Genomic DNA, 23,057 nt, shown 5'->3' on the forward strand with positions numbered 1-23,057 from the left:
GACCAACCGACCAGACAGACAGGACCGGAGGAGCGCGGGACGACGGCGGCGGCGGCGGCGGAACGCGCGCGAGAGAGGAGAGCTCGGCTGGGCCACGTAGCGGGGGCTGAGGAGGAGGAGGAGGACGCCGGTGCGCGGGTTTATCTTTCCGCAGCGCACAGACACACGTTAATTCCGGCGCAGGTTTTGTGTTTGTTTTTTTATATATTTTGCACATACGTCTTAGCTTCTTCTTCTTTTTTTTTTAATTTACAAATTTTTCCTCTAAATGCACGAACGTAGTGAGCAGCGCGAGCCAGCACAGGAGAGGAGTGCGCGTGCAACCCCACTGAATCTGTGCAACTCTGATTTGCACGAACGCAAGAGGGAGGTCGCTGTCGACGGTGGAGGTAAGCCCGCAAAACACAAGAAAATGCCGCTGTTTTAGTGGATTTTTACGCGCTTTGACGTGGCGTGACAGCAGGCGAGGCGCACACGGAGGGACAGGCGCACGGACGGCCCGTGTAGGGGATGACGGTGGCCCGAAGCCGCGGTGAGAAACGTCCGTGAGCTCCGGCTAGCACTGACTTTGTGACAGTGTCGAGTTGAGTGGGTTTGCCTCCACAGCAGCAAGCAGCAGCCACAGTCCCGGCGGGGGGGTTTGTTAGCAGAGCTTCTCATTTTGCATAATAATCAACAACAAAGCGTGACATTAGCTCCTCTTTTAGCCTCCACAGCTGTCACACTTTCCCTTCAAAGTGCAGCGACGATATTAAGTTAATGCTAAAATATTTAATGCTAAGCTAACTAGCCCCAATCTGGGCGGTTTTGGGGTTAAAAAAAAGTGAGCTGTCTGTTGTTAGCTAGTGCATGTCAGCGAATACTAGCCTGTGGTTTGTGTAGCTTGTGCAAGGTAGTGTGATTGTGGTGCAGATAGAGCGACCTTAACTGCGCCGAAACGTCCAACGGCTGCACCTTGAGCTAATGTAGCCGAGTTAGCTTGTCATGTGTGCAGGTTCGCACCTATGGACCGCTGCTAGCAGGCTAAGTAGCCTAAGTTGGCCAGGCCTGCACAACGTTACTGCTGCTGCTCGCTGTACAGTGTTGCCTTTTTGTTTTAACCCTTTCTCTGCTTCACGCACACAGCAGCTTCAACTGCAAGTCTTCTAGTAAACTGTAATACCACCTACAATTATCCAAATATACTTCGTAACCTTACTTGGACAGACGACACACCTCATTGTTCCTACTGTGGATATACTGTAGACATCCAGCGTCTCATGTCCACTGTTCATGCTGTCATTTATATTCTTGCTTATATCGCCGACTTATATCTGTTAATACGGTATCATACAGTATAAACCCGTACTGCACATACTACTGATATATATCTTGCATACTCACGTGCACTATTTCTCCTGGTTGTACTGGTCTTGAAGCTTGTCCACTTGATCATTTTACATTGCTCCACAGCTTTACTGTGTACATCTTGCATTTCATATCTTCTGGGCATACTGTCATTTATCCCTGTTTTTGATAGTGCTCCTTATCCAGCAAACCTATGTCTCTTACTCGTGTATTGTACAGTATAATCTACTACTGCACATACTACTTGCATACTCGTATCTCTTGCCCACTTACATGCACTATTTATACAGTTAATTCTTGTCACATCTATCTTTATATTGCTATTTATCTACAACTCCTATGCAGCTTATTCTATTTATGTACTTAGTGTGTTCACTCTGTATCATACTGTCAAAAACCCATCCTGCATATACTAGATTACTAGTACATATTGGATATTCATTTGTCTTGCATACTTATATGCACTGTTCGTACTGCTATTGCTCCTCATGCTGTCATTTATGTATATCTTTATATTGTCGTTCATCTAGCATACTTATATGTCTTCATACCACCGTGTTTATACTGTTAAAACTACATCAGACTTCTTATTCTGTGTATATTGCTTAAACGTCTTGGATATACACATATCTTGCATGATTACATGCGTCGTTTATACTGCTCATTTATCCTTATCTTTAACGACAGCTTATTCAGTGTATATACTTGCACTTTCTCGGTATTTCAATCTTCATAACAGCCTGTTCGTAGTGTTAAAACTATATCATACTGCATACACTGTTTATATGACTCATACATTTGGAATATCTGTATATCCTGTATGCTTAAATGCACTTTTTATACTGTTTATTCTGCTCGTATTGTCATTCATCCCTAACTTTGTGCAGTTATTTATCTAGTACACTTATGTTACCTACAGCTTTTCCTATTTATATCCTTAGTGTCTTAATACCACCCTGTTCGTACTGTTAAAACTCTGCCGAACTGCATACACTATATATATACTACTTCTTCTGCTCGCTTGTTAGATGGCAAACTGCATTTCGTTGTTTTACTACTCTGTGCAATGACAATAAAGTTGAATCTAATCTAATCTAAATAGCAAGCTTGTCGAAGCCAGCCATCGTATTTTTGTTTTAATCAGGTTTTAGTGTTTTTAATCAGGTTTCATGCCAAATAATGAGGAATACGCCCATGTTAGCTTGTCTCCCATTTAAAAACAGATATTCCACTAGCAAACAGTGGACTCTGCTGTCAAGCTTGTCTTTCTGTGTAGTGATGACAATGGAAAGCTTGTCACACCTCCTCTTACTCTCCCACTTTTCTGTGATAGCCTACCACAGATTATTTCTACTAGGCACCACTCTATGACCAGATTATGAGCTCGAGGGCCAAATACCTACATAGGCATGGAGATCCCCTGCAGTGCACCACACAGTGAGCTGGTTAAGGTCTTATGAGTTTGGACAGAGTGAGGAATGTGAACCCTAACACGATCCTCTACAAGCTGCGAAAGGGAAAGCTCATTAAATTCTAGACTTGAGAGGGGGCATGGATTTGAGTGCTGCATAATAAGAGGTAAACGTGACGCATTCTGACTTCAGAGGTCTCGTCTGCTTTTACTGTCACAGTTGAGCTGAGCGCTCGCGAACATGTGCACACTTTAATGCCGTGTTTGTATGGCGCCTTTGCAGTAACGCTCCCATCCTGTGTCATACAAATCTTAAGCCACAGCAGCATCTATCCGGTATATGACTGGTTTTGTGGCTTACCCTTTGTGAAGTGAGTTTTGGTTTCTCGTCACATCTCTGAAGCATGATTGAGGGAGGATATAAATTAGCCATCGCTGAAGAAACTTTGATTTCAGCGCAAGTTTTGCTGAGCATTAGTAATGCTTTGGATTAGTGAAATGGGCTGTCAGGGAGACATTCATTGATGCACTTTTTTCTTTTTTCTGCGTCAGGGTGCAAAGTTCATCTTTGAAAGCTGTCCAAACTGAAAACGGCAGTCACCAATGATCATCATTCCGGTAGGTTTGACCTCCCGATCTGACAAGGTGATTGTGTAGACTAATTACCAGCGATATTGAGAAGTCTGCGCTCTACTTGATTCCCACATCAAAGGAGTGCATTATTTCACAGTGAGTGAAACCCTGAAATGACTCATCATTGATTATGATAAGCGAGTGGAAGGATTTTACTCAGTACGGGTTACATAACCGCACTGTTTATTTGCACATGTGCGCTTTTGACAGTTTTCGGCAGTGAGTTAAGCAATTTTGCTTAGTTTTATAATCTGAACAGCAAATTAAATGTAAAGTTAGCTTTTGTATATTCTCCCAAGCACATGAGCACTTACTTTAAACACATATGTGCTCAAAAAAGGAATGGATGATTGCATGTTAAGTCAGGCTCAGGCAGTGGTTTCTCATGCAGTTTATATTGCTCTGTCATCTAGACGCAGGATAATCTATTAGGCTTTGTGTCTAGGACAACCATGTGAGTCGAGTTGCTCTGTCAGAGCTGAGCTCGCCCTCCCCCTGTGTTCTTAATGCTCTCAGAGCTTCTGTCCAATTCTCAGAAAGGATCAGAGTCGGCATGCACAGGAAGACAGGTGTGTTTTCTGTGTGTGGATATTCAAAATCTACATAAATGGCTTTCATATGTGCAGGCAACGCAAGCAGAACCAACTGATGTACGCTTGCCTTCAGTAAAAACGTATAGATCTGTTTGTACCTGCCTTCATTGTTGTATGCTTTGTTTTAAGAGAAGATGAAGTGACAGGAGGAACAAGAAAATTAGTTTTTGATTTATTAAGACAGAATATTGCAACTAATTAAGAGCTTGAATGTTCAGGTACGCAGATCAGCTTGACAAAATGCGTCAAACAAAATCTGAAAAATGTCAAAGAGTGAAATCATTATAAGTCACATTTAGCTTTCAGCAGTGGCTCTGTCATCTGGGACTGTTTATGTTTTGTTATAGATTAGTTTCAGCACGTGAAGCTTCTGTTTGGTGTGAATCAGACTTGAGAGATTGAACCCTAAGTGTTAAGGTAGTAGCAGGCAGTGCAGGAACAATTAGACAGCAAATTTAATTAGCATCTTTTAGGTGACAGATAATTCTCTGGATCAAGTACAAGAGAACAGAGATGAGTTGTTTTTTTGGCTGCCACTCATGGAAGTAATCAATAATTATCAAACAAATATTAATAATATTAGCCTTAATTATGCAGCTCTACGTTCATCAAGTCATTTGCAATTCCCTCTTTTGCTCCTTTTTCTAGCACCAACGCCCTTATATGTTAATCATGACTATAAATTAATGATTAGAACGAAGGAGGCTTCACGGGTCGAGGGAGGGCGTTTGAGTGTGAAAGTCTCTCTATGCCTGTTTGCTTTGCAGACAGCGAAGCATCAGTTGTTAAAAGTAAAGCATAAGATGTTTACGAAGACACAGAAGAGAGGATGTTTGTCGTCTCCAAGAAAGGAAATGTGTTTTTTTGCTTACTGCTGTGGGAGGTTTTCTAGTGAGCGAACCGCCCTGGTGCACATTCAGAACGGTTAGGAGGGAGCAAGGTTGTATGAGGTCAACCAACTGTCAGCCAGAGACGCCCAAGCATAGACGTACGAGGCCGGGGACATGCAAATTTTGCCAAAAATAATAACTGTTTCTTCAGTATTATGCTTTTTTTTGTCTTGCATAAACATACCATTACTGCAGGTTACAAAAAGTGCACTGCTTAGGCATCACTCAAAGGTTAAAATACAGTTTCCTGTGGTTGTATTCGCAATACAAGCGTCTTAACTGTGGTTACACTACACTCTGTAGCAGTCAATGGGATGTGTGTGCATGCAAGATGTTGAAGACAAAAGACAATCTTGTGTTTAGTCAGTGTTCCTCCATCAGTTTGTGCTGAGCTTTTCGAGTTTTACAGACAATGTGAGGCAAGGTGAGTTTATTTATAGCACATTTAATACACCAAAGGCTATTCAAAGTGGTTTACATAATGCATTAAAATTTTTAAAAGTTATTGCATCTGTCTGTGCATATTTCATTGCAGCTGATAATGTGCTACCTGCAAGCTTTGACTCGTATAGAAAGTACTTGGCCATCTTTATGTTTTATGGTTTTCAATACTGTCTTGTATAATTGCATGTCACGCAAACTGTCTCTGCGTTATATATTAAAATGAGGTGTTTCGGTTGTGGTCTAGAAGTATTTAGAGCGCTCAGTTGTCGAAATTGAATTCACTCATATTCATTTGTGAAAGCTGTGGTTTTCAACTCCTACACACGACACTGAAACATTTGTGGGCAAATGTGGCACTTGCTGTTGAAAGCTCGACAATATGGCTGCAATTTCAGATCACAGCGACGCCAAACAGCGGAAATGCACCTTTTTTTTTTNTCTCTTTTTTTTTTTTATCTCACAGGTGATGCACAGTAAATGGCTGTTAAAGCGAGACGCGGAGGTCCTCACGGCTGTTCTGGCACTCGGCTCGTCTTTACCTGAAAGCCGCAACATTCTACAGGACAGCAGCCCTCAGAGACACTGAATCTGCAGCTGCCGTAATAACTGGAGAGGAGTTTGGCTTCAGATGTTCTGCTGATTTTGTGGTCACATTTTTAAGCTTATGGAACAACATTTGGAACGGATTGTATGTCTTTCCAACTGCTTTTTTTACCTCGGACACCATGGATGTTCTCTTTGAATCAGGTTGACTGTCTCTCACCTCATCCCCTCCTTCCTCTCTCTTCAGCAGAAGGAGGGTGGGGGATTGGTGTGGCGTCCCCTAACCCTCCTCTGTAGGGTGGGCCCAGCCTACCGAGACACCACAGCAGTTACTCTTTTGCATTGCCTTGTGCTCCCCACCAACAGCTCCATCCCTCTTCATGAAATCCTGCCAGAGCCTCAAGGAAGAGGTTTCCGTCCCCAGCCTTGGCGGGATGTCACAGGAGGAGGGACGGAGGGCGCCGGTGTCCCAGTCCTATTTTCACTCTGCGAACCCTGACCTGGATCTGACGGGAAAGCTTTACAAAAGGGAGGTTGGTGGCAAGCCTTATTCTGTGCTAGTGGACAATAAAATGGCATCCAAGACATCCATCGGTGACCAGAGCATCGGTCAGTTGCCCACCCAACATGTGACTCCGCAGCAGTATTTCAGAGAGGGAGCAGCTGCCCAAGAGGTGGGGACGCAGGGGTCCCAGGCTGGCAACGAGGGGTCCTCCGAAGACACTGAGGATGATGACGAAGATGACGAAGAAGAGGGAGAGGATGGCGACGAGGGCTTCAAGCGAGAGCAAATCATTGTAGAGGTTAACCTGAACAACCAGACCCTTCATGTGTCCAAGGGGGACAACAAAACTGGAACCACGGCAGATGACTCGGAGAGAGCCGGAAGCGACGAAGAAGACGAGGAGGAGGAGGACGAGGAAGAGGAGGAGGATGACGAGGAAAGCCCCGACGAGGAAGAGGAAGAAGACGACGAGGACGATGAGATCGAAAGTCAAAGAACGAGATCCAAGAGGACCCGTCGAGGTGCTAGCAGCGCAGCAGCTCCCAGCCAGCCGCGGAGGAAAAGCCTCAGAACGGCTCTGAGCGCCGCCACCGCCGGGATGACCACCAGGGGGCGCCGGAAGCGAATGGAGCCCCCGAAGAGCAAGCGCAGGTCAGCGAGGTCAGCGCCCTCCTCTGCCGGCGGCACGATGGCGGGAGGGAAAGCGGAGGTGGAGGAGAAGGAGATGCTGGCGTGTGAAAAGTGTCCTCGGGTGTTCAACACTCGCTGGTACCTGGAGAAGCACATGAACGTCACACACAGACGAATGCAAATCTGTGACAAGTGTGGCAAAAAGTTCGTCTTGGAGAGTGAGCTCGCCTTGCACCAGCAGACAGACTGTGAGAAGAACATCCAGGTAAAGCAAACACCTGTCACACATCTGTATGATCACTAGGGATGCACAATATTGGGGAAAAAAATTGCGATGTGAAAAAATACTTGCATTTTTAGCAGATTACTTGAATAACTCTATTTGGAAAGAATTAAACACAGTTATTTGGGTGAATTTGTTAGTAAATGCATCTGCAAAGAAAATGTAAATAACTGTTAAAAACTTGCCAAACACCCAAATACTTTTTTGCTTTGGAAAGCCCTCAGATGTAGCTTTGCACTCGTCATACAGAGCTTGTGGTGCTTATTTAAATGGTCAAACAAATTAGCCGTGCTCCCTCCTGTAGTAACATTACTTGCAAGACACTGCTGTCTGAGTACCTGTTTTTTGGTCAACATCGTCCTTTCTGTAGGCAAAATATTTCCATACACCTGATTGCTCCTTTTTCCAACAAGGGCTTCTCTCCTGTTCCTCGCTCATTTTGAAACTGTGTCTTATAAATTAGTTTTAAAAAATGTACCCTTAAATCTCTGTAAATCATGTTCTCTTGTAGGTTAGTCATGGAAAATGAGAATCATCTGAGTTCTTGCAAACACAAATCGCAATGTCACTGCTGAAAAGATATATTGTCCAGCCTTAGTCATCCTTCTTGGAAGTTATTCTGAATAACTGAGTGTCTTTCCAGAGTTTACTGGGTTACTTGGCATTAAGATGTTTAAATGCCCACACAAAATTAGATAAATATCGGGTTCATTGATATATTTATATGTTTATTAGTTGCTGTGATGATGTAAACTAATGTTAAAGCAGATTAAATTTTGCGTATTCTGCTTGAGTGCATGTGAAACAGCAACATTTCCTTTTAAAGTTGCTTCACAAAATAATGGTTTCATTGTGAATTGAATAGAGCTGCACCGATCAGTTGTCAAATAGAAAATTAGTCAACTATTTGATAATTGATTAAGAAAAAAAGTCTAAATTCTCAGATTACAGCTTCTAAAAATGTGAGTATTTTCTGGTTTCTTTACTTCTCTGTGACAGTGAACTAAAAATCGTTGAGTTGTGGACAAAACACGACATCTTGGGCATTAAAAAAAACACAGTTTGACTTATTTATTTATAACATTTTCTGACATTTAAGAGAGTAAATAACTTAATTGGTTTATCCATAAAGTGAATTAACAATGAAAATAATCGTTTCAGCCATAGAGGTAAAGAAGCAAGTTGGTTTTGCTTCTGGCCAAAAGAAAGAAAGAAAGTTAAATGTCTGTGGCCAAAATACTTCCTTAAACTGACATTTTATTTTTTTCCATTTATGGAAAATCTTAAGCCTGTAAACATGAGAGAAGATTTTATAGGCGACTCAGTGAAAACAGATTTCCGAAACTACCTTCTTATAAGCAACACTTCACTGCTGTCAGTGTTAATATTTCAGCAAAGTGGCTCCATCGTGGCTTTTGTTCTCTAAAACTGAAAAAAGGTGATTCAGCGTTTCAATACCCAAGGGTCATACAGCTGTTTTGAATAGCTTAATTTAGCCTCTGTCTTGTTGAAGCCCGATTTGCATCTTTACTTACTTTGAAGAAAATCCTCTTTGAGCCGCTTGCCCCAGCCGTTCAAATCAGTTGAAACACTTCCAGGTTGCAAAGAAAGACTTTCTTTAATAAATAGCTTTGAGTCACAGAGATGAAAATAGCTTTTATTAATGCTTAAACTGTTATTGCTCTTCTTTTGTCCTGGAGGCAACACTCAAATGAATGCTTTCTTTTTAAAGATGCCATTTTTCTGTCATCTGGTCATAACAACACAACAGTCTGTGAAGCTATAAAGTGTAGTTTTTCTCTCCTGCCAAATTTTGTCTGTCAACAATAGTGACAACAAAAGAGAGCAGTAGTTGTCAGTATTTTTTTGTACCACAGGACACATGAATGAATATGCCTCAGAGTACAGTGAGTTCATTTTAAAAATAGGAAAAATAATAAATCTGTCCTTTCAAAAAAACTAAACATGTGTTTTAAAAGTAATTGTGAGGAAAGTAGCAGCACTGAGATGTAAGACAATATGCACACAACTGGTTCCACAGCGTTTCACCAGTTTTATGGAAGCGGAAAAGAGAGAGTTTTTTTTTTTAAATATCACATGACATCTTGACCAGCATCTGCTTGAAGGCATGTGGAAGATTGTGAAGCTATCTGTAAGAGGTTTCTTTGATGAAATTCAAGCTTTTTGGCCCCTCCCGTAAACTGCTTTGGTGTTGTGTTTTGCATATTGACAGCAGCGTGATTTGCAGGGATACTTCTCAGCAGCAGACTCTGCAGTCTGCAAGATAACTGCCATCACACGACCGGATTTATTTTTCCGGCAAAGGCAACAACCTCGAGCATAAATCTGGAGCTAGACAGCAATGGCGTCAAAACAACTTTAATGTTCTGTAGAGGGCCAAGCTAGATACTGAACTTGATTACAGTCGAGAATTGTGCAGCTTTGCACAAGAAGTTGGACAAAAATAATTCATTTAATTTGGGTCTTTTTCTCCCAGTCGGTGTGTAATTACAATCACTGTCATTAAGTTTTGGAGAATAAAACATGACAAGGTGACACAATTAATTAGCCGTCCCTTTGTTTTTTCCTCCCTGATGACATCTAAGCTGTTTGTCGTTTGAAGACGCATCGTGATTTCAGCAATATAAATCCTTGTTGATTTTTTTTTCTCCAGCAGAGGGGGCTGGTGTATAATAAAACATCTTTGTAAATTATGAACCAATAACGACCACCACATGCTTCATCTTTTGTCTTTTTTTTGTCATCTTTTGTATCTTCTCCAGTGTGTCTCCTGCAATAAGTCTTTCAAGAAGCTGTGGTCGTTGCACGAGCACATTAAGATCGTACACGGCTATGCAGAAAAGAAGTTCTCGTGTGAAATCTGTGAGAAGAAATTCTACACTATGGCTCATGTCCGTAAGCACATGGTTGGTAAGTTGGGGCCTGTTAATTCTGAGCTCCTGTCGTCCTTCATCACCTCGATATGTAGAAGTGTGAGCCACCACAATGTCGGTTTCATACAGTTGAACCCCAGACTATCATTGTTCATGTTGAAGCTATGACTTTACATCTACAGTTCTATAGTTTGAAAGAAATTAGATAAACTGTCTTATATTGAATAAAAAAAGGGTCAAAGATGACTGCAGTTTCTCTTGAGGATGACTACAGTTAACCCTATGTCTGTAGTGTGTGTTTTTGTTCTTGTTTTTTTCCCTACTTGTCAGTTTTCTCATTGTTTTTCTTCTCCCCCCAAAACCCAGCTCACACTAAGGACATGCCATTCACCTGTGAGACATGTGGGAAGTCGTTTAAACGCAGCATGTCTTTAAAAGTTCACTCACTGCAGCATTCAGGAGAGAAGCCCTTCCGTTGTGAGGTAAGTTGAACACGTCGTGGTGCTCTTCTGACATGAATTCCAGGGTTTTCCTGGCTCAGAATGGACCTTTGGGCGGTGACGGGGAATGAGGGAAGTATGATAGGTCTGCGTACAGTAAAGACAACAAGTCTCTGTGACCTTATTTGACAGAAAGGCTCCATTTTTTTACTGCAATAAAAAGTCCTGCACCTCTGTGGAAACAGAGCAACCATGACTAGGTGGAGAGTCTTTTGTACAGTATTACAGGTGTAATGCCATAAATCATAGACAAGGACAAACAAAAGGAATAAAAACCTCAAATCAGCATGTACAATGTTTTTCCAGGTGCTACAGTGCTGCTAAAAAAACACTGTTGGCTCTACATACTGTAAATATTTTACTACTTCTATTTTTCATTTTGTTTCCATTCTTGTCTCCTGTCTGGACTCTGCACTCACAGCCTGCAGTTCAGCTGAAAAGTCTCTGAATTGTCACATGACTGTTGTTTGAAGTTACTCATGGCTTCACTGTTGCACTGAAAAGCTCAGATGTTTTTGTTGTTACAGAATCTGAATGTAGCCAATAGTTTATTTTAGGCATTTTTAAATTGAGACGAAAGTGATAAAGTAGTTTTAAACTTAGCTTTGGTTAAGTTTTACGATATGTCACTCACAGGTTTTAGAGGGTTTGTGCTTAAACAAATTAACCACAGTAAACTGAAAACTGTTATTTTTATTTAAAGTTTTTGTCCTTTTGGTGCTGTTGATTTTCCTTTGTGGCTGCCTGAATCCTCTTTGGAGGATACCAGAAATGTTACTGTGCAGGAAAAACCCAGATAACCTACAATGACATGGATCTAGTTTACAACAGGCGTCAAAAATAATGACCACATAAAACAGGAACTTGTTTAAGGCCGCACAACTGGAGACCAGGTTTGCCTCGACTTTAACACAGCCTGAAACACTTTTCCAAGGCAAAACAGCTAGAGCAGTGTTTTGGAGGTTTGTTGTGTTGGATGGAAACTGTCCTTCAGGCGATCACAGATGCATTTGTTTTGACATTCAACATATAAGTAGAGCTGTGATTACTTCTCTGTTATCAACTATTTTAATAATTGATTTTGTTTTGAGTAAGTTTTAATTTAAAAAAACGGTTAAACTTATATTAAATCCAGCTTCTTATCGTTGTTTTCTGGACAAAACAATGTTTGAGGACACTGATTGACTTTTTCACAATTTTCTAACATGTCATAGACCAAACAACTAATTTATTATTAGAAAAAAAAATCAACAGACAAATTGAAAATGACAACAGCCGTACAGTTTCAGCCCTCCAACCATATGCAGTTTGTACAGGATTACTTGTATTCAGTGAAAAGGGGAATTTTACACCTGAGTGGGGCTTTTTTTTTGTTCAGACATATTTTCTGTCACCATGTCACGTGTCCCGCTGCTGTTGAAATATGTGTTTGGATGTCAAAGGTTATTCACATAACATGATAAACACAGGACGGAGCTCAGTTCCCAGCCAGACACTTTCAGTATTCCACATTTGACTGGCATGTTTTCCTCTTTGCAGTCATGGTTTGGTTTACTTTCCTGCTCTAAAAGCACTTAAAATCAGGCCGAACTTATATACTGGTGACGGTGTTCCATTGTTTTTCATAAATACACACATCTAAATGTCATCACTTGTCCTTTGAAATGCATTTATTCTGAGCTGAATTTAGTACTCAGGAGTGACGTCTTGAGCGGTTGCAGTTTTGATTAATTTCTCATTGTGGGCCCTAAAAGCAGGACTGATGTTGTTTTTACTCATGTGCCGTGTGGTTTGTGACTAACCCGAATTAGCTTATTCCATTGACCTCTTTCTCACAGTGACCATCCTCTGTGTATTTTGAATGACAGTTTTGTCATCTGTGTTGTACAGAAGAGCCAAACCATGCCACAACATGTCAAGTATTGGAAAACCACAAACACACACACACGCTGTTCATAAATTAACTAGAGCATCCGATGAATGTCGGACAAAATGTTCTTCTTAGGAATGTATTTAGTCATCTTGTGTAAAAGGATTTTGTTTGTTCTCAACGGGTTCAGCGCCAGCTGGTTATCTTAACTGTCTCTGACTTGTTAATTCAGAGGAAGTTTGCAGACTTGATGCTTTACTCCCCCTCAAAGCCAAGATGGCACACAGAGAACATGTACAAGGGTGGAGCTGCTCTAATTAAATGTTTGAAGACATCTTACACTGTAACATGTGATTACACGCTTTTTAAGTGCATGTAATGTAAAGGCCTTTCTCCTCAGTGGCCTTCCTTTGTAGTGCCATATGGAAACTGCTAGATTTTTCTCCCATAGACATATATTTAGTCAGGTGGTACCATTGAGATTTAAATACCTCACTTCAGGAAAAGACCTGACCAAAAAAGCCTCGCAATACAAACATACGGTGTTGCTGCATGCTCCCAAATAACCTGGTTGTTGACTTTTGCAATAACCTCATTTCTAAAACATCATGCATACACAAACCAGCAACTGGCTTTCTTATGTACAGTAGTTACACAACAGTCATGTAAACTCTAAAGAAGGTCACTTAACATTTTGAACAAACCAAAAGCAGGTTCAGGGCGTTTTTTTGGTTCCTGTGACATTTTACTGACTGTGGGTTCATATTTCACTGCAGTATGAAATCCTGTACCTCTATGGAAATCGTACAACCCCGACTAGAAGGAGAGAGAACCCAGAAATGACATGAAATGAAACAGGCCTGGACAAAAATGATGGTACCCCTAGAAAAGACTGAAAATAATGTCACCACAGGGACATGTTCAATCAAGGTGTGTCCTCTAATTAGCATCACAGGTGTCTACAAACTTGGAAGTCGGCCTATTTATAGAGTTACAAGTAGTCACTGTGCTGCTTGGTGACATAGTGTGTACCACACTAAACATGGACCAGAGGAAGCCAAGAAGAGAGTTGTCTCAGGAGATTGGAAAGAAAATGATAGACTAACATGTTAAAGGTAAAGGCTATAAGACCATCTCCAAGCAGCTTGATGTTCTTGTGACTACAGTTGCACATATTATTCAGAAATTTAGGATCCATGGGACTGTAGCCAACCTCCCTGGATGTGGCCGCAGGAGGAAAATTGATGACAAATCGAAGAGATGGATAATACAAATGGCAACAAAAGAGCCCAAAACAACCTCTAAAGACATTAAAGGTGAAGTCCAAGGTCAAGGAACATCAGTGTCAAATCACACCGTCTGTCATTGTTTGAGCCAAAGTGGACTTCATGGGAAACGACCAAGGAGGACACCATTGTTGAAAACAAATCATAAAAAAGCCAGACTGGAATTTGCCAAATTGCATGTTGACAAGCCACAAAGCTTCTGGGAGAATGTCCTATGGACAGACGAGACAAAACTGGAACTTTTTGGCAAGGCACATCAGCTCCATGTTCACACACACAAAAATGAAGCAAATCAAGAAAAGAACACTGTCCCTACTGTGAAACATGGAGGAGGCTCTGTTATGTTCTGAGGCTGCTTTGCTGCATCTGGCACAGGGTGTCTTGAATCGGTGCAGGGTCCAATGAAATCTCAAGACTATCAAGGTATTCTAGAGAGAAATGTGCTGCCCAGTGTCAGAAAGCTTGGTCTCAGTCGTAGGTCATGGGTCTTGCAACAGGATAATGACCCAAAACACACAGCTAAAAACACCGAAGAATGGCCAAGAGGAAAACATTGGACTATTCTGAAGTGGCCCTGATCTAAATCCTATTGAACATCTGTGGAAGGAGGGGTACCAACAATTTTGTCCATATGTGTATATTCCTTAAAAAATGACAACAGTGTTGTAGCTCTTTCTAAAAGCCTTAATGATTTGCTTAAACTTGTCAACAGAAACATTTTGCTTCTGAAACATTGTCAGCAGTGCAGAAAGAGGATCATGTGACAGATGTTTAGTCTGAGTGTAAGTTTCTGTGTGTGTCTTTTGTGGACATGCCCGTGCATTGACCTGTGTGTTATCTGACCACCTCTGTTGTTTCTGCTGCAGAACTGTGACGAGCGGTTCCAGTACAAGTACCAGCTGCGCTCCCACATGAGCATTCACATCGGACACAAGCAGTTCATGTGCCAGTGGTGTGGCAAAGACTTCAACATGAAACAGTATTTTGATGAGCACATGAAGACACACACAGGTAAGAAATCAGTTTGGCTCAATGATCTGGGGAGCTCACACAGGCCAGTGTTGTTTTGGTTCATTGTTATGGCCCTTTTTGACCCCAGGGGCTTCATTCTGGGCTCAGATACAGCAGTTTTGAGCTGATTCAACCCCACTTCACCTCTCCTGACAATGATTGTGTGAGCAGTTGACAAATCCAGTCTTAAACCTCTCAAACGGCTCGTAGACTCATTGGGCTCATGTTGGTGCTCCATAGTCTCAATTTTGCTTACATCCCCCTCACGTGAGGTACTGCTTTTCTCTCCAATTCGTCCTTCTGGCACAGTATTTTCCAATCTTGTAGCATGTGCGTGTCTTAGATTACAGAGAAAAATATCTTTGAAGTTTCTTCATACGGCTGATGATGCAACTGGAATTCAAAATCTGTCAGGATTCTAGTTTTAAAGCTTTAGTGGCTGCAGAGGTTTTATCGAAAACTGGGGCCTTTACAAACGTGCCAACTAGAAAGAAACTCGGTTTAAATTTAGTTCCCAAGCTACAGTTTTTGCCCACCAAGACTTTCCCACCTCAGAAAACACAGTTTCCAAAAGCCCAGGAATGATCAGAGTGGAGTTTTTGGTAAATAACGTCACTTACTGGTCAGACACTAACGTCACTTACTAGTCAGACACTAACCTCAAAACATGCATAAATACAGAATTCATCACTGAATTACTTAATTTCACATTTAAAGCTATGCAGCCAACCAAAACCAAAAAAATGACTGCAGACTGATACTTACTGTGTTGAAGACAGACGTCTCGCCTGTCTGGCACGTTCTGTGTCTCCTACCATCTTTGCATATTTCATTTCCAGCTTCTATTTACGGGACACAGTTGCACTGTAGTAAATTACAAAGAACGAGTTGGCTCACCTGTTGCAGCATTACATGCAAAAACTATTTCCATATTTATCTTCCTACCACATTTGACTTCACGTCACTTACATTTGACCACCGTTTTCGGCCACAATTAGGTCCTGAATGAACTATTTTACTGAGAAATGCCTTTTTTTTAGATTGTTGTTCATCAGATGTAATGTTTGTGTTCTTCCTCTTGCAAATCTCAACGCAGATTCTTAAAAATCCTTGAAAACTTTGCCAACCAACAATGTTGCTGGACTCGGCTATACAGTCCCTAAAAAAGGAAAGACATGGGAGGTTTCCAAGACGAACATTATAGTGGTGAGCGCAGGAGACTTCGCCCAGTTTCCGTAATGAGAGGGACGTAGTACATCAAAGAGCCGTGCATATATTGCGGCTCATAATGACTACCCAGACACATGCCGTATTACATCCCTCTGATTTTCTGTCCCTGTTGCATTGCTATTTCTAAGACCAAACTGAGCAGCGATGCCTGCATGTGCTGCACCGTTTCCCTCCAGCCGTGCCTGTCGTGGGAGGACACACCGCACTCCGTTGGCCCTCTCAGTTCTATTTGTGATGTGTAATTATGCTACCCTCTCCTCTCCCTGCTGCTACCAGCCAATTTAGCCTCCTCCAGTAGGGGACACACCCAGTCGTGCTCTGTAATAGGCAGCGCACGTCTCGAACATCCAAAGTTTGCTTCGCTGCTCGTCGATTTTTCATGAATTATTGCGCGTGAATGCAATGTAACAGTTACAGAGGACTAGCACATTAGTTGTCACCTTTTGATATTCATTTGGTGTGGAGGAGCTTCACACATAACATGCCAGAATAAGGCATTTAGAGAGCCCTTCAGCAGCCTGTTAATAGATGGCTGTGTGGGTGGTAGCAGGCACATTCAGTGGCTCCATGGAGGGAGGTTAATGAGAGTGGTATTCCAACGGAGCTGCTGTTGTTCACTTTCACATCTCCACTCAAAGTGTGAATTGTAATAGCTTCCTGCGGAGTGGGTGGGTTGACAGCAGAGACCCTCAATTCAAGATGGCAACTTATTTGCATTTTTAAAAGTGAACCGTTGCTCTCTGCAGCGACAGTTAAAGGGGAAAAAAGTTAACTTCAGTCTCTTTCAGACGTGCACTCATTTCCGTTGATCTAACGGCAGTGTCGACTGCACGTCTGAATGAGCATCCTGCTCACTTCACTGTAGAAGTCGCTAAGGCTATCTTACCAAGTTGGACCCAGTGACATTTCACTTTCACCTCTGCACAAGTCAGAACTGCACTCTGACACATTAACAGGACGGCAGACACAAGCAGATGTACTTTGAGCTGTGTGAAGTGATTAAGGGAAGGCTTTTTCTTCATTTTTGCACCAATATTTGTCAAAAACCATCACAGAGAGAGTATTTCCTCTGAGTTTGTTAAATACCTGCAACTTCAGACACCCACAGAATCCACCTGAGTGTCTCCAAAGCAAGAGAGCTGCCTGCATTTTCACACATGGACCAACAGTGCTGGTAACATCATTGATAACTTGTAATTAGAGAGGTCAGTCTGAGTGAGGATCCAACTGCAAGTCACAATATGTTCTTTTTTCATATCCGACAGGTGAGCTTTCACACAGTTTAGAGTCGCAGTGTAGTTTATCGCTTCCAGCTGTTTTTAAGAGTCTTTCCTCTGAATTTATTAAAATACCTGCAGCGTAAGGCAGCAGCAGGATCCATATATGCAGGAGTTGTGAAATTTACACACAGAGCAACAGCAGTAACTTCAGTATTTAATAACAATAAATTATCCCTGACATTGAGACGGGACGGATCGGGATCGAACAGAAAGTTGCACTGTTCTTTTACTCTACGTAAAGTAGTAATTACATTATCATCACACATGAACATAATTTTCAGTGTTTAGGAAGTAATCAATAAACTTTGCTGTTAGTTATTTGTACACTTTCATAAGCTGTGAGATTAGTTTATTTAGTTTTTTTGCTTATTATACATCAGCTGATGTATCGTCTAGTCTCGTGTGAATGAAGGATATTGCACAGCAGTTCTCGCTTTCACTGTGGCATCTGACCAAAGCCATGAGGACCATTAACACAAAAATGACCCATGTGACCCGTGTCTGAAGAACAGATATGTCTGAAAAGGGCTTTTGTTATATGGAGAGCTTTAAGTTCAATTTTGACAAATCATTTGGCTTGTGTCACTCCCTCTCTGCTACTACTTTCTATTTCTTCTGTTCATTGATGGAGTCTCTTGTCTTTTATGAATCTGTGCAGGTGAAAAGCCTTTCATCTGTGAGATCTGTGGGAAGAGCTTCACCAGCCGACCCAACATGAAGCGCCACCGTCGCACCCACACAGGCGAGAAGCCGTATCCATGTGAGGTTTGCGGCCAGCGCTTCCGCTTCTCCAACATGCTAAAAGCGCACAAAGAGAAGTGTTTCCGGGTCACCAGCCCCGTCGTTCTGCAGACTAGCGGCCCTCCTGTGCCTGTCCGCATCTTTGCCAACACCTTCTCCTCGTCCTCTTCTTCCTCCACCTCCGGCCCCGGGCCATCTGCTGCCACACCGGCCACAACCTCAGCCTCCCTGGGCCTCAACCCGACAGGAGGGTCCCTCCCTCCACAAGGCCCTGTGGGACACACGTTCTCCCATGTGCAGCTCCACTCAACGCCCTCCCACCATCATACTCACCCCTCGGCGACCCAGCAGCACCTCTCTAACACGCCCCAACACGCCCCGCCTCACCCCCACCACCACCTGGCTGTGCCCCCCGTCTCCCACCTCCCTCCTCCGCCGGCTCTTTTTAAAAGCGAGCCCCTAAACCACTGTGGGCACGAAGACAGCAGCTACCTGCACCACATGGCGCCGCCCGACAAAGGCCCTGGAGCCCAGCAGCACCACTGAACTGTGCTCCAGGTCTATAGGCCAGCACCAAACCTCGCCTTGTTCCTCGTCTTCTCATAGTCCTGCCTCAGTTTCTTAGTTGTAAGGCACCTGAAGCCATGTCTGCAGAGAGGACGTAGAGTTAGTGGAGGAGCTGCAGCAGTGTGGGTCTACACAGGAGGCTTTCAGGCGCTGTAGTGAGATTTTAGAAGTGCTCAGAGCCCAGTACAATGTAGTTTTGTGCGTAAAACGCAGAAAAATAGACTCAAAGCATGAATAGCCTGTGTAGACAGCCGGAATGAGGAAAAATATGTTCCGTCAGACAAGTGCGAGACGGATGACTGAAAAACGCAGCTTCTGTGTAGACATGCCATAACACAAGGATGCACCTGTCAAAAGGATCTCAATAATTCAAGCTAAACATACACACTTGTGTGTATATGTGAAAGATTCAGACTACGGCGCCCTGAGTGCACACATCATTGACCCCTACTTAAAACCCCAGATCAACTGACAAAGATTTTACAACCTCTACGATTTTTTTTTTTCTTGAACATTTCCTTCGTCACAAAGTGATTTTTGTGTGAGTTCTCTATCTGTACATTGATGGGTGTAAACTATCTCCTTTTCATCAAAAAGCTGCTGATGGAAGTCGACATATGTATTACCTGGGCTTCATGGATCATCGAAAATCGGTGTCATCGAACTTTTCCTCTTCATGTTAAGTTGATTTCAAGGTCACGCGTTGGTTAAGGACTCAAGCTTTCTGTGCAGGTCCTCCCCAGAGCAATACTCCACCTGTCCTCCCAGTTATACTGCAGAGCCTTGGGGCCCCACAGAAATGTTTAATGAATGTTGAAACTGGTTCTACCTGAGCCTTTCTCTGTCCTAAGGCCACGACTGTGGCTTTTTGTCAGAGGGGCAGCAACAGTAAAGCAAGATGCAGTGCCATAGGTTACAGTAAGAAGGGGGGGAGGAGGAGGAATTTTTGTAAAGGACATTGGAAAAATAAGATTTTGTAAATGGTTACTTGAATCTAGACGTAGTCTGAGATTCATATCATGGTAAAATGGTGCTTTCCATTCCAGTACATGAAATATTTCTTAATTTTGCTTTTACATTTGATTTTCACAAGTATGAAATAACAAAGTATTGTGTCATACTGAACATGTCTTGCCAGCCTGGCTTTTCTACAGTGGATTTGAGGTTTGTGATCAAGATAACTCGGAGTACTGCAGGACATGCCCTCGGCGAACGCACCCTCACACTTACTCAAGCACACACACATATACACACACACACACACAAAAAGACAAAGACCACACGGTCACTGATTGACTCGCTTTGATCAGTGCCACCTCAGCTTTTCAGTACTGTCGGTCAACAGATGCTTTTAGATAACGGACGACTGTCAAATACTGCCACTGTGAGGGGCCAGACGCACGGCCCCATCAGGATTTACCCCCACCTCCCTTCGCTGCTGTCGAAATGATACGGGTTACCATGTTAAAGGTCATCTGACACACACAGTACACACAACTGGGACCTTTTTCATCAAAGTTCTTAACAGGAAAATATGCATATTCCTCTCTCAGCCTATATTCCACGGTTTGGTGTGGGGTGTTGTTATGTAAAGGTTTGTTTTCATGGTAGATCCACACAGGCAAACGCGTGTCTAAACCTGTTGAATGTTGCCTACGCAGAATGATGGCTGATGAGTCATTCATATGTTTTTGTTTTTGTTTTTTTGTTCTTTTTTTTTACTGATAATTTGCTCAGTTTTAAGCTAATGAATGGTTCCGTCATGTAGATAATAAACTGTTGTTAGCACATGATAGGAAATGTCAGGATAAGAGGCGGTGGTCATACAACTTCTAATACTTCTTGTATAGATAGGCTTATGTGTGATCAAATCAGCGCGAGAAATTACATTGATTAATGTAATAGCCAATAGTGTGAATGTTTAAGTGTTGAAAAGAGACGGTTGGCTTGTATTTGGCACGACTTTGGGTTGCCTCTTCACCCAGTTTGATGGCGTGTTTAGAGGAAGTGCGAGTGCGAATGTGTGCATGCATTAGTCTCTACCAGTCTGGTTGTCCCCAGTGCTCTTGTACCAAAAGCTGCTTTTTACACAGTGTGCCCCAATATATGTGTATTTTGGGGGATACCTGAGATGGACGAATAGCAGTAAATTTTAACACAACCCTCGGTATTCAGTCTGAAGTGGTTAAGCTCGGTAGTTTAGTCCCTTCTTTTTTTTGGATTTGAGACCTGCGATTATCCTGCCATTTCTGTGGGTCTTAACACTGCTGCAATGTTTGCTTATCACCCTGTCTCCCCCTCGGGTTCACTGCTGTGATTCAGCATTTTTTTGCAGTATAGATCTTTGTCTTTGTTTTTGTTTTTTTTAAACCCTTTTTCATTTGTGTGTATTCTCTGCACTTTACTGCTGCGTGAGTGAGGCGCAGGGAAGGGTAGGGGGTGGGACTGACGATGCATTGTGGAACAGAAGTGCAGTTGTGGCTGCATGGGAAAGGGTGGAGGTGGTGACGTTGAGTGGATGTTTTTAGGCAAGGAAAGGAGGAGAATCCCGGGTGGAGGTGGGTAGTGTGGAAGGGGCCATCGCAAACAAAGGACGTTTCTCTCTCTTTTTTTTTTTCTTAGTGTGTGCTTAAACCGAAATTTCCTATTTTTTGATTTAAAAAAAAAAATAGAAATACACTTTTGCTCCAATATGGACCTCGCTTCAAAACGAAAGTTCCTCCTGCTTTGGCGACTTTACACTAGCCCCTCCACACGATGTCTGAAATACATTCTTCATTTTACATGTTTTTTTTTTCTCTCCGTCATGTCTTTTTTCAGTTTGCAGAATGATTCTCCTCCTCCTTTCTTTGTTATATAGAATGCACTTTCTACTAAATTTCTTGGGTAGTTAAGAAAAAAATAACATTGTATATTCTTTAAAGATGTTTTAAAAAAAATCAATATACTTTTCCCCTTTGTATTTTTAACCACTTAATGTAGCATTGCGTATTTTATTATTGTATCTGGTACAAAATGTGCAGCTTTATAATGTCCTGGTTTGTCTTTTTTTTTTTTTTTTTTTGTATGTTTTCTGGAGATTGAGGAGAAGTGAAAAAGTTGGGCCTTTTTTGATAATGTACATTTAACTGACTGCTAACTTTGAGAAGTAAAAACAAGTAGCCATGATTATCGGGTGTTTCTGTTTGTCTTCGAAAGCTTTTGCTGTTCAATTGTGGAAAAATAAGGATTTGTGCACAACATGTTCCTGATAACACGCCGGCGTTTCATTTTTAATTAGCAGCTTTCGCACTCAGCTTTTCTGGAAAGTGTCGATTCCAGCTGACTGTTGCAACTGCACAGGCTTTGCTCGAGTGGTATTATTCTTCTGTTTTTAGGGTCACTGGGTTCTTGGCATAACACGTTGCCTAACAATATCTGCAGGCTGCACATGACCCAGAGGATTCAGCAGCTGACGCCTTTGCTTTTCAGTTTTTTAGGTCCTCTTTTTTGTTGTACCACTTCCTATTCTTTTGATGTCACAGGAGGTTTTCTTATTTCCACAGGCTGTGATCTTGGTAGTCTTTGACCTCAATTTCCATTCACAACACACAACAGAAGTGAGTACACCCCTGATCACCTAAATGTCAAATAATTCAACGTTCTTTCTCTTTACAGGAGTTCTGTTCTTTCTAAGTTGGACAGTAGAGTATTTGCCTCTGTGTAAAACTCAAAACTAACAGTTTAGATTTACTTTATCAGAGATATAGGCCCTACAGTAGGAATTCAATGCAACAAAAGTCAATACTGTGATTCATAGCTTGGTTTTTCAATACCTTATATGTCCACCTTTATGTTGGATGGCAGTATGGAGGATGCCACATTTCTTCCTCAAGTTTCTGTAGACTGGAAGTCATCCTGTCAGCCAGTATTTTGCTTTATCCACACACATTCTTGGAGCTATTTATTGATGTCTTTTGCACTCATGCAGCCCCATTTCATTACATTTCCACCTCTGTTCTTCACTTTCAGGACTATGCATTCACTGTGGTAGTCCTGGTTAAGTTCACACCAAACATGCTGGACTTCATCTTAGCCAAACAAATTCACTCTGGCTTCATCTGACCAAAGAATGTGCCTCTAATACTCATTTTGTGTTGCTTCTACTCTCATCCCTTTGGATAAAAGCGTCTCCCAAATGAAATTATAGAATTGTGCAATTCATCAGGCTTCTTTTCAAGTTTCATCTTGCCGTTTTATGCTGACGAGTAGTCAAACATATTTTTCTTGGATGCCAGCCTTAGAGGTTGATGTCATGAACTGTCTGAGCTGTCACGGAAACTATTTTCATAAACCCCTGTGCCAAGTCTGAAGAAGGTGTTGTCTGCTTTTCAGAGCTTGATTGTGCAAAGAGTTCACT

General features: G+C 42.1%; 1 protein-coding gene across 3 annotated transcripts; it reads left to right on the plus strand.

Annotated features, from left to right (window-relative positions):
• Positions 1-117: 117 nt before the first annotated feature.
• Positions 118-21,827, plus strand: znf652 (zinc finger protein 652). Of its 3 annotated transcripts, XM_008297213.1 has the most exons (7): positions 118-389; positions 3,311-3,376; positions 5,782-7,261; positions 10,063-10,210; positions 10,540-10,655; positions 14,696-14,840; positions 18,009-21,827. In XM_008297213.1, exons 3-7 carry the CDS (start codon positions 6,242-6,244, stop codon positions 18,635-18,637), a joined length of 2,058 nt encoding a protein of 685 aa, XP_008295435.1. In that variant the 5' UTR covers positions 118-389; positions 3,311-3,376; positions 5,782-6,241; the 3' UTR covers positions 18,638-21,827. The 3 variants fall into 3 exon arrangements, with proteins under 3 accessions (XP_008295435.1, XP_008295436.1, XP_008295434.1); XM_008297214.1 differs by lacking the exon at positions 3,311-3,376; XM_008297212.1 differs by lacking the exon at positions 118-389 and having other exon boundaries at positions 3,008-3,376.
• Positions 21,828-23,057: the final 1,230 nt, after the last annotated feature.

Source organism: Stegastes partitus, unplaced genomic scaffold, assembly GCF_000690725.1.
Source record: "Stegastes partitus isolate 25-593 unplaced genomic scaffold, Stegastes_partitus-1.0.2 Scaffold1199, whole genome shotgun sequence".
NCBI classification, from domain to species: Eukaryota; Metazoa; Chordata; class Actinopteri; family Pomacentridae; genus Stegastes; species Stegastes partitus.

What these genes read in the sequence shown, in the direction of transcription:
- znf652 (XM_008297213.1), top strand. Translation starts at nt 6,242, where the DNA reads ATGAAATCCTGCCAGAGCCTCAAGGAAGAGGTTTCCGTCCCCAGCCTT. An exon ending in ACTGTGAGAAGAACATCCAG is followed by an intron (nt 7,262 to 10,062) that starts GTAAAGCAAACA and finishes TATCTTCTCCAG; the next exon opens with TGTGTCTCCTGCAATAAGTC. An exon ending in GCACATGAAGACACACACAG is followed by an intron (nt 14,841 to 18,008) that starts GTAAGAAATCAG and finishes GAATCTGTGCAG; the next exon opens with GTGAAAAGCCTTTCATCTGT.